This window comes from Aythya fuligula, chromosome 4 (genome assembly GCF_009819795.1).
Source record: "Aythya fuligula isolate bAytFul2 chromosome 4, bAytFul2.pri, whole genome shotgun sequence".
Lineage (NCBI taxonomy): Eukaryota > Metazoa > Chordata > Aves > Anseriformes > Anatidae > Aythya > Aythya fuligula.
In genome coordinates this window covers 12251245-12263088 of record NC_045562.1, presented here as the reverse complement: position 1 = coordinate 12263088, position 11844 = coordinate 12251245, and the positions used below count along the sequence as shown (strand labels likewise).

The 11844-nt window shown below is 49.1% G+C and overlaps 1 protein-coding gene across 1 annotated transcript; it reads left to right on the top strand.

Annotated features, from left to right (window-relative positions):
- Positions 1-110: 110 nt before the first annotated feature.
- NOA1 (nitric oxide associated 1) lies at positions 111-8032 on the top strand. Its single transcript, XM_032187405.1, has 7 exons — positions 111-1060; positions 1931-2095; positions 2941-3137; positions 5123-5254; positions 6340-6456; positions 6629-6746; positions 7281-8032. Exons 1-7 carry the CDS (start codon positions 127-129, stop codon positions 7484-7486), a joined length of 1869 nt encoding a protein of 622 aa, XP_032043296.1. The 5' UTR covers positions 111-126; the 3' UTR covers positions 7487-8032.
- The last annotated feature ends 3812 nt before the right edge of the window (positions 8033-11844 follow it).

The window sequence follows — 11844 nt, the reverse complement described above, 5'->3', positions numbered from 1 at the left end:
GCCTGCGCTCGCTGTGACGGCGAGAGGGCCGCCCCCTGGGCTGGGAGACGCAGGCGCGGCCGCTCAGCCCTTCCCCTTCCTATTTTTTGTCCCTTCTTCCCCTCCTCGCCCTGCCCCGCCGCCGCCATGCACCGCCCGTGCTGGGCGCTGCTGGCCCGCATGGCCCGAGCCCGGCCCTGCTGGGGGGCGCCGCGGCGCGGGGCGGCGGTGAAGGGCGAGGAGGAGCAATTCGTCTTCCTCGAGTACGAGCCGCAGCCGGAGCTGGAGGCAGCCAGGGGCGAGGCGAAGGCAGAGGAGCACCCTCGAGGGCCGGCAGCGAGCAGGGAGCGGCGGGCGGGGGTCGTGGGGGCTCCCCCGGGGAGCCCGGAGCCCTCGGTGCCGCCCAGCGGGGTGAGCTGCTCGGGCTGCGGGGCTGAGCTGCAGTGCCGGGATGGAGCGCAGCCGGGCTTCGTGCCGGCGGACAAGTACCGCAGGCTGGAGGAGAGCCCAGCGGGGCTGCGGGGAGCCGTGTGCCAGCGCTGCTGGCTGCTGGCCCACCACGGCCGGGCGCTGCGGCTGCAGCTGCCCCCCGAGCAGCACCGCCGGGTCGTGAGCGCTGCCCTGCAGCGCCCAGCGCGGCACGGCCGGGGGCCGCTGCTCCTCTACCTCCTGGACGTGCTGGAGCTGCCCGACCCGCTGCTACCGCAGCTGCCGGAGCTGCTGAGCCCCGAGGTCCCCGCAGCCGGGGTGCTGGTGGTGGGCACCAAGGTGGACCTGCTGCCCGCGGACTCCCCCGGCCACCTGGGGCGGCTGCGGCAGCGGCTGGAGGCCGCCTGCGCCCAAGCCGGCCTGGGGAGAGACGCGCTGGTGGACGTCCGCCTGGTGAGCGCCAAGACGGGCTTCGGCCTCGAGGGGCTGGTCAGCCGGCTGCAGCGCTCCTGGAAGTGCGCCGGGGACGTCTACCTGCTGGGAGCCACCAACTCGGGCAAGTCGACGCTCTTCAACGCCCTGCTGCGCTCCGACTACTGCAAGTCCCGCGCCCCCGACGTCGTCGACAGGGCCACCGTCTCGCCCTGGCCAGGTGAGGGGCGCTGATGCTGTGCCCCGTTTCGGTGGGGTGCCTTGGGGCTGTCTGGTTTTAGTCCTGCTGCCAGACAGGCCCTGTTCTGCAAGCTGGCCTGGGTCTCCACACGTTTGGCCCTGACAAAAGTCAAACAGCAGCATCGTTTTCTTGACCCAAACATTGCTTCTGGCCAAATTCCGATCCCTTAATTTCATAGAAATTGGCCCTAGGACCATACTTTGGTGCTCAGGTATCTAATTGACTGTCCAAAAATCTACCAGGTAGCTGTTGTGTCTTGGATGACCCATGACCATGCTGGTGTTAGCATTATGTTAATTTGTGAGAGGGCACTTGAGGGTAATTGTGGATTGCTGAGAGACCCCTTGCAACAGGAAAACAGATCTCAATAGAATCACGGAATATCCCGAGTTGGAAGGGACCCACAAGGATCATAGAGTCCAACCCCTGGCTCCACGCAGGTCTACCCCAAAATTCAGAGCTATGACTAAGAGCACAGTCCCAACGCTCCTTAAACTCCCACAGGCTCGGTGCCGTGACTGCGTCCCTGGGGAGCCTGTTGCAGTGCGCGACAGCCCTCTCAGTGAAGAACCTCTTCCTGCTGTCCAGCCTGACCCTCACCTGTCACAGCCTGACCCCATTCCCTCGGGTCCTGTCACTGGACAGCACTATCCAGCAGGTGGATACCTCGTTTCAGTTACCTGGAGGCTGGTACTTTACGGGAGCACCTGCTGATGCTTAGCTCTACCTCCAACTTTGTGTTAACTGGGTTTCACCCAAAAGTTGTAAAAGTAGTTTTTTATTCTTGTTCCTCAGAGCTTAAATATAACAGATAGTCGTGGGTCCAGACGTGCCTTTTTTTTTCCCCAGGAACAACACTGAACCTATTGAAATTTCCAATTATTAATCCTACGTGTGACAGGATATTCCGAAGGCAGGAGAGGCTGAAAGAAGAGGCATTGAAAACAGAAGATCAGCTAAGCAGTGAAGAAAAACGGCACCTTAATCGCCTTAAAAAGCAAGGCTACTTAGTGGGTGAGTATTGTCCAAGTAAAGGTATAACCCTTCTGTCCTGGTGAAAATACTCACACAGGGGGCTCTTAACCCCTCAATTTGCTGCAGGATGCAGCTGGTTTTGGAAAGTAGTTTCTTCCCACACGGAAATAACTTGTTTTCATTTAGTTGTGGGAGGAACATTGTATCTGTAGTAAAGTAAATAAATAAATAAATTGTATCCAAGCTATTTTGAGCAGATACTGTTTCCTGAGGAATGGATGCAAAGCCTCCAGCTCTTCCCTTGGTAGCATCAGTAGTATTTCTTTCAAAATTGTGGTAGCTGTTGTAGCTATGGCAGAGGTTTCTTCTGTGCAATGCACCTCCCATCAACAGGGCACTTGTCGACCTGGTTTGGGTAGCTTGGTGCTTTACAAGAATATTGCATTCTAGCCTGTGCCTTTCATTCCCGGAGGAAGATGACAAATTCAATTTTTAATTATCATGTTAGGCTGCAGGCCATAGGGATTGTGTATCAACGTGGTATGTATCCTGAAAAGGAGGGTTGCCAGAAGCTAGCTCTGACATGAATAAATCTGTGAGAATCGAAGACACAAAAAAGAGAAATCAGCCTGGTAAAGGAAATATTGGAGTATCTGTGATCTGCTAATGTTTTGGGGCTTGAGGTCTGCTAATAAAGAATTATATATTAAGGGATTTATTAGCCTTTTGGCTTTTGAACATGCACGTTTCTAGCCACATAACATCTTTATCACTTTTATATTACTGCTGATAAGCAAGAGAAAGGGCAGATTTCCAACTGAAGGAAATGCAATTAATAAATTAATTGCCAGGAAGTGAAATGAAACCCTTTCATTTTAATCCAGGAAGAGTTGGAAGAACATTTCAACGTCAGAAGTCTAGCCCTCTGATTGAGTTTGACCCTGACATGCTCTCATACAGCATAGATGAAGATCCCAGCCATTCACATAAGAAGCCTAAGGAAAAAGAAGAGTTCACGTACAATGAAGTGAAGGATGCTCGCTGGTGTTTTGACACTCCAGGGATTGTAAAGGAAAACTGTGTAGGTACTCTCAGGTTGTGTGTCTGAGGAGGTCACAGTTTGGGAGGACTGCTCTGCCTCTGTTACACATGTGGGAGAGTTTCTGATGCAGTCCTGGAGTTCGGAGTCAGGAGTTAGTTGTTTTGGATGACTGTTAAAATGCAGTTTGTTCTTTACCTGGGGAGCATCTATCATGTTACTGCTGTTATGTTTCTGAATGGTGCCCGCTGTCATCTGTAGGAACTGCGTGACTGTGTCAGCAATGTTGCTAATGAAGGGAAGTGAATGGCACTATTAAAGCAAGTTTATACCAGTGTTGCTCAGGGAAGCTTGCACATTTTAACAAGCCTATTAAAAAAAGTGAACCCTAGCAAGGCTATCACTGTTATGTGATCAAACTAGATCTTTGAGAAAGACCTGAAGCGTTCTCCTGATGCCAGCAGGATCTGCAGCGTCCCTGTTAATAGCTCCAATATGTGAGGCCTTCCTCAATGTTTCGATAGAGCAAGGGCACTGAAGCCAGTGCTGATACAGTTTATATATACAAAAAAGCTGTATTTTGTTTTTTCATTGCTTTAGTATCTGTACAGAGCTGCAGGTCATCTTTTTGGAAATGTTAAAAAGTACAGGGAGATAGGAAAGTTCAGAAGAGAACAAAGTGCAAGAAAAACTGCCTGATATTTCACGCTGCATTGCCTTATTACATTTTTGAGTACTTTGTTTTCCATTGAAAATATTTACTTAAAGAAAAAAAAAAAGTCCCTCCCCTTGAGAAGGCAAGGTCTTAGCTCAAGCCCACAGATCTTAACCTCATAAATTTCTCCAGCTGTAAGACCTTATTAAGAAGGTATGTCTCCCAAGATCATAAAACCATCAAACTGTAAATTGGATTTAACGTCCCGTGACATTTCCTAGCCTCATACATATAATTAGAGTGCGGTATAGAGCGCTTTTTGTGTTCTGTCAATAAATCACTAGGGAACAATCAACCTTTAAGAGGGCGTGCTTTGATGACTTTTCAGACCCCTAAGCAATCATGCCTGCTACAGTGGCGAGCTGGTCTTTACAGCCCACAATCCTAGTCAGAGAAGCTAATGTTGGACAGTGCACCAAACACTTAATCCTATTAGACTCTGCAGCCCAGATAATTGGAGTCCAGGGACACACTGATTCTGATTTGGTTGATAGATAAGATTAGCCAAGCTACTGTAGGCTATTTGTGTTTACAAATTAAGCATTTTAAGGTCTTCAACGCTACTACTGGTTTTCTAGTAGAAGTTTGTGAGATCATAACCCGCTTTACTGTGGCACTGAACTCTGTGGTAGCGAGTTAGTGTCTGCTGTAAAGACAGGGCTCCTGCCCTCTGGCTGGAGGACAACCAAGATGGTCTGTGTGACATTTTGGCAGGGGAAGCTTCCAGTTACAGACCGGTTCGTTTGTCTTGATTTGTATTTTGGAAGGAGGTGGAACAGGGGAAGGGGCTGTTAGCATATGACGGAATTATGTTTTTGTCCGTATTCCTTGGAGGTTTGTTTTTAGCTGCTTCCTCACGCCTCCTTCCAAAGCCAAATTTCTGGAAAGCATAGCAAAGGCTACTGATAACATAAATTGTCATTGAAGCATTGCCAAATACATCAGAAAGCCTGCAGCTAGTAGGACGGAGGTTTTTGTTTTTCACAATTGGTGTTAAAAGCTGCCTTGGCTTTCAAACTAACGATTGTCTGCGTGTGACCATAGGAAGAACATTGTGTGTTCTGGCTGCACCACAGCCCTTGTTAGTTTGGTCTTTTAATGCTTAAACGAGATTAATCCTTGTGGCTGGACTGCTACAGACTTGTATTTGCATGACTGGCACGTCTGGGACAGAGCTAGCAGCATTTCTCCTGTTTCCTGTGTTAGGCATTCTTCACGCTGCCCTACTTGATCTTTTCCCTCTACCAATATTAACCTGTTGTCACTGTTGGGACACCTTTGGTGTCTCATGGTTATGTAATCTATTTTGCAGGTTTTGAATCTCCTGACAGATAAAGAAGTAAAGCTGGTTATGCCAGCAAAAGCCATAATTCCACGGACCTACATTCTCAAGCCAGGAATGGTCTTGTTTTTAGCAGCTTTGGGACGTGTCGACTACTTGCAGGTAGGGGAAAAAAAAGGATTTTTAAGAGCAGCTCCTTCATCTCATGTTATACCAACCAATAAAAGGCTGCTCGGACAGCTTCCCCAGCCCCTTTCTGAGGTGCTTTTGAGATGACAAAGGTGTTAATAACTGAAGAATTTATCCAAGGAAGCAAGTAAATGTACATGGATTTTAGTTTCTGAAAAAATACTTTTTAAACACGCTGTCTCCCTCCCCCACTCCTCGCAACTTCTTTGATTTATTAGAAATCCCATGTGATACATCTTTACTGAGCAGTGGGGACCCAGCCTTCCCTCACCTTACCTGTGGAAGGGGCAGTTTCTTCCAGATGTGGGTCTACCACTGGTGATAGATAATGCCCTTCGCAGTGGTTTGCCCCGCTTGGAGAAGGGGGTTGTGTCCATGGCTATTCCATTGTTTCAGTCAGCTTTCCAAGATCAATGTAGAAATGTTGGATCCTTACTTTGCTAAGGAAGCTCCTGTCCTGCTGGAAGAAAAGCAGAAAGGTGAAGGTGACAGGGTGCTTGCTCTAAGTAGAAGTGTACCAGCGTAGCTATAGAGCTCCAGCATGGGCAGAGAATCCAGAACATGAAATGCTGCAAGATCAGGACAGCCTGTGAGCATGGATGAAGCCAAAGCAGTTTTTACACATGATGCAGGAGGAGAGGATAGGGCTGGCAGTTCAGACACAGGGGTTGTTTTTGTCATTAGGGATGTTAGAAACGCAAAGTGGTAGGAGAGGGAACACCAGACAAGAGATGTCACTCACTTCTCTTGCTAAATAACCACTCCAAATTTGTTTTGGGGAATTAAACTTGAGCAAAGACATCTCTTGGATGATTTGCTTGAGCTGCCTGGGATGCAATGGCAGGGGCTGTGGTGTTGGGGGTGCTTTGAAGTGAAGCTGTTGGTGCTCCTCTGTTTGCATAAACCATGGCTGCTCTGCGGTGACGCAGGCAAGAACCATTGGTCAGGGAGGGGACAACAATCAGACAGGTTTTCAACACGCAGAAAAGAAATGAAGCAAGAGAGCAGCCTGAAGATGCTTTTCTGTTGTAAGTAATGTCCTCTTCATTTTATTTCAGGGAGAAAAACCTGCCTGGTTTTCTGTTGTGGCTTCTAACCTGTTGCCAGTCCACATCTCCACCCTGAGTAATGCAGATGCTATCTATGAGAAGCATGCTGGCGAAGAGTTACTGAAGGTGAGAGAAGGAGCTGTTGTCCAGGGCTTTTGGTTGCAGATGGGCAGGTGAAGCCTGGTGAAGCTCTGCTCTTTGCAAATGTGAAGTAGCTCATATAGGGATATTCAAGTCAGGTCTTACTTGTAGCAGTACTGAAGCATCTCTTCGCTGCTAAATCTTCTCTTGTTTTTAGGTTCCCATGGGTGGGAAAGAGCGAATGAAAGAGTTTCCCCCACTTGTCCCCCAGGACATTACACTGAAAGGAGTTGGTACCACTGAGGCAGTCGCGGATATCAAGCTTTCCTCTGCAGGTAATTTAACCTTTCCTCATTAGTTTGCTGTACGGGATCTCTATCCTAGAAACATTATTGGGAAGTAGCCTAGCAAGGGCTCGAGCCCTGGCTTCTGCTAAGGGCAGGACTGTCACTAACACAAAATCAGGACAGCCGTGACTACAGCTGAGGCTCAGCAGCCTACAGGAATGGGGACTGACAGCCACGCTTGTGCAGGATGACTGCATTGATGCTCTGGCTGCCACAGAGGTACTGCAGCACCAGGAATGGATGTGACCCTGCCTGCTGTCCTGGTGAGAGGGAAGGGGCCACAGATCAGAAAGTTTTTGATAGTCTCCACCATCCCTCCAAGTTGAGCAGAAAAGAGATGTATCTGGGAAGAGTAGGATGTGGCTTTAGGTGCTGCCTTCTACTGGAAAAGCTCTGGTATTACCTCTGAGCTTAGTTTCGCAAAGAAATCCCACCTGGGTAGCCGATACAGGAGTGCTGAGCCTGTGTTCTGATACGGGTGACTCTTCTCACTGGCTGCACTTATTTTTCTTGTCTCTGCAGGCTGGGTGGCAGTGACAGCTCACGAGGAAGAGGAACTGCTGCTCCGAGCCTACACTCCCAAGGGCACTGAACTGGTGGTGCGGGAGCCTCCACTTCTACCGTGTATCAGCAGCATCAGAGGGGCCCGGATTGCAGGTACTGCTGCCTACAGGACTAAAAAGCCACCTTCCCTGGTGGAAAATCTGAAAACCATGAAGAACAGCTAGCACTTCTCATCATCTGAGCAAGACAGAGACAGAACAGCCTTTGGAGAACCTTGTTGCCTGTTGATATTCAACTGACTGACCTGTGAGTATAAGGAAGTAACTCCTTCCCTTGTTCCCTCTTGAAATACAGGATGGAACTCAGCTGCCAGCCCTGGGCTGACTTTGCTGCTCAAAGAGTAGGTCTTTTCTTGCAGGTCAGAAACTATTACCTGGTTCTCATGGACTTTATGTTGCTTTCAAAGATGAGGGTGTGGAGAGGAGCAGGGAGTGCTCTGGTGTGGGTATGACGCTCTCAGGGACTGACAGTAATTCAGTATTACTGACCAAAAATCAGGCCCCCTCAGTCCTTCACCATCTGGGGCAGACTGGGGAGTGCAGTGCCCTACTTCTAGGCACAGGAAGAAAGAATTAACAAAAAGCAGGTCTGCACAGGTGCCTGACAAAAAAAAAAAAAAAAAACTTTCACAACTCACAGCTTGGATTTGGTTCTGTAGCTTGTATAAAGATTTCTGAAACTGAGGGTGTATAATAAAAACCTTTTAGAGACTTCTTTGTCTCCTTTTGAAAGTGCTGGCAAAGCACTCTGGTACGGGCATGCGTCCTGCTAACTACACAAAAGCACAAGCAAGATGGTTTGTGTTAGAGGAAAATGTATCGTGCCACAGCTGACAGCCCAAGAGAGACGAGACTGCTGCAGTGAAGTCCTGCCAGGTTCAACCACTGGAGCGGCTGAAGATGTGTTTAGAGTAGACACATGCATGCAGAGCTGACATACTTGTGTCTGGCCACACAGACTGCAGGCAGACACAATGCTGAGGTGAATGTAGCTCCAGCAGACTCATCCTGCTCCCCTGTGGCTGAGTGGGCCATGTCACCAGCTGTCCTGTTAGTCCAGCCTGATCCTCACCAGTGATGATGAACTTGCACGCCTTCCTGCAGCCTGTTTGTCACCACAGGCAGGTGCTCTGACCTGTGGTCTGCCTCCAGTTCTCCAGGGGGAGCTTGTGTTTGTGCCTCTCATCCAGTCACTAGGCATGACTGAAAAGAACCTGGCTCTGTCCTCTTTGCACCCTCTCTTCAACTATTTATGTGATTCTGTGCCCCCCTATGTCTTTTTCACTAGCCCCTTCACCAGTTTTGTTGCCCTTCTCTGAATTAATGCTCTGACCTCAGTGTCCTCGTACTGAGGGGCCCAGAACCAAACACGAGGCTTTGGTTCACCCACACCAAGTAGAGAGGGGACAATCACTTCCCTGGTCCTCCTGGCCACACTTTTTCTGATAATAGCATGAGCAAAAACAGGAAAATGCCTCACCTGGCAGCAACTCTTCATTTTGCTGGGTTATCAGCCGGGGTCCTCCAGCTGAACTGGAGGTCAGGAGAAGGGTCTGACTGCGGTCTGTTAAAACCAGCTCAACAAATACAAAGCAGGCACCTCCTGTAATGTTCCTCTGCTGCTGTAAGCCTGGGAAAGACACGATACAGAAGACAAACACCAAATGCAGAAAGAGTAAACTGGAAGACCTTTCTCTGCTACAGCACGGGTCCTCAGCACCAAAGCTGGACGTGAAGAAACGCAGGTGAGCTGTGTTTGGTGTAGCAGGTGCTAGGGCTGCATCTAGGAGAAAAATCTTGCTGCCAACATGAGGATGTGTAGGGTCATTTGGTGCTTCCTGAGACGTGCACGTGGGGCAGCATGAGGACTGGAAGTCGTGGGGGTGTTCTGTGCTTTGGCAGAGCCCCTGCTCATCTATCAACTCCACGGAGCACGAGAGCAGCAGACGGCTACCCACAGCCCCAGCTGGGAACAAAAACGTGTGCTCCTGGCAAATGTTAAACCTCAGCGTGCAGGTTTAATGTGGAAGCAATTAGTGCCTTGATGAAAGCACAGAAATATCTTTAATGAGCTCGGAGGGCTGGATTACACTGAAGCTGAGGATCTACTCGGGAACACTTCTCAAAGGGATAGCTCGTGTCTGTTTTACACCAGTGCCAGACAGCCTGAAAGGCAAGACGATTTTTAACGTGTCTGTGGACAACAACAGCTAATTTAATCTTACCACGGGAGCCAAAAGCAAATGGAGCTGGAGTCTCTGTGCAAAAATGAGGTGTAAGGACAGGGCTGGGAAGGCCAAACCTTCTGGGAGGGTCTCACCTTCACGGAGCTGGGTGCAATCACTTAGAAATACTCCAGAAAGATGAGGAAATCTTCAAAGTGTGTTATCAGCAGGACAGCTCTGTTTGCTGGAGTACTGAAATAAATAAATAAAAATAAAGCAGCCATGTACCACAGCCAGGTACCTCCAACCTAGGAAAAAAAAAAAAAGCTGCTGCTTTTCATGGCAAGAGAAGAACAAAATGCCCTGCAAATGTCACCTTGAGGTTTTTGCTCGCTGTTAATGCCCCCAAAATAGCCCTTAACGTGGAAGAGGTGCACTGGGCTGGGATCCCAATGGCTCAGAAGTTTCAAGCATCTGCTTCCTGATTTTTTATTTACAAGTCGTGAATTACATGAAACTACCTGTAAACTCTCTTCACCAGCGACTGATTTCACAGACCTTGTAGCCAAACTGCTGGTGCTTGTCCAGCACCGCTCAGGACAGAGACCGAGGTGCCCTGTGGGCACTGACTTGCCCTCTCCATCCCCCTGGTGGCAGAGCTGTGCCTGTGAAGGTGGCTCACAGCAGCCTGGAACACCAGAGTGCTCTTCACCAGCTGCTCAAGGATAACGAGATGGTGGGAACACCACATTTCAGAGACTGGGTGCCTCGGTGTGGCTGTGGCCAGAAATTTTAATTAGTCTGTGCCTCATTCCCAACCGAGCCTCACTGTGCAGCCCTAAACCAAGAAAGGGGGACAGGGGAGACGGGAACCTCAAACCAACAGGGTTACTCTGGACAGCTCTGAGCAGGGCTTGAAATGCTTTTTGGAAGGAATAGCACAGAAAGGGGAGGAAAAAAGTGTAAGCTCTTTATAAAAAACAGGTTCTCCAGCTCAGCCCTCTTTTCAGTTTTGCTCCATGACTGCAGGGCTCAGGCATGCTGAAAAAACAGTGCAAAGAGCAAGGCTGGACTGGGGGCAGGCAGACGTGCTGTGCTGCACGTGTGTTAGACAGGAGCGTGTGCTGTGCTGCAGATCCGTGCTGCAAGTGCTAACTACTTACATATGAAACCAACACAAAGAAACAAAAAGATACCAAGCCAAAATCGTGAGCTTTGTATTTCATTGAGGTCACACGCTGCCTTGGTACCACACGGCCTTGCACTTGTGGTGCACAATTTAGCATCAAGCAGCAAGTTTTCAGCCTAGTGCAAGAAGCTGGGTGAAGGATGACCTGGCTATAGGCGTAAGGGAAAATTGTTTCTCACATTGGCAACCTACTTCCTGAGATTTCACCTGATTTTGACTCTTTCGGGAGGGGAAACAGCATGAGCTGGTCATGTAAAAGGCAGGGCCTCCTCTATTGATCCTGTCTGAAATAATTAACTCACACAGCACAGGCGGAGAGGCACAGAAGTACCCCTCCATCTCTGTGTCACACTCTCAGGCCACCTCTCTTGCAGCTCATTATTAGGATTGGGTACCACGCCTGCTCCCTGTCCTTACACACCCCCCTTATGATAAACTACACACATTACCTACAAGACTTTAAGAGTTGCAAGCCAAAACGTGCCCCTTACCTGGTCCAAGCCCCTCCATCCTGCACCCTCCAAGGCCATGTCCTGTAGCAGCAGTGCCCCCTGCTCTTTGGTGCTTCAGCATTACCTGAAACCCAAATTTTCATTGACAGACTAAGACCACCACCCTTGGGGGAATGAGAGAAGATGCATACAAGAAAACGATCAATCAGCAAACATGAACACTCACCTCTTGTGCTTTGCGGAGCACCCCAAATTGTTCAAAGCTGAATCAACTGTGTATAAAACTATCCCCACAATTTAATCAAGCATCACTTGCCTTGGTTCCCATGGCAAAGAAGAAGAGTCCCATGTTAGTACCAGGTCAGCACGGCCAGGCCTTGGAAGACAGGTTAGCATCAGAGATACAAAATACATCAGGTTCCACAGCTCTCAAGACGTTTCCATTATCCCTGTACAGCCAGTACCATAGCCATGGGGAAGACAGGTGACCTCATTTTTATAAATCTGCTAGGAATTCCCCAAATCATCAGAACCACACATCCGCTGGGAACACAAGAGGAACTGCCACCAGCATTAAACCTGAAATTCAGATCTGCAACTTCCATCAAGTTGAACTCACACAGGCCCAGCATTACGTTTGAACCTTGTCTGCATCTCTCACTTTGTGCTTCGCTTTAACTGGAGTGAGCAGAGAAATTAATACAATTAAATGGAAAA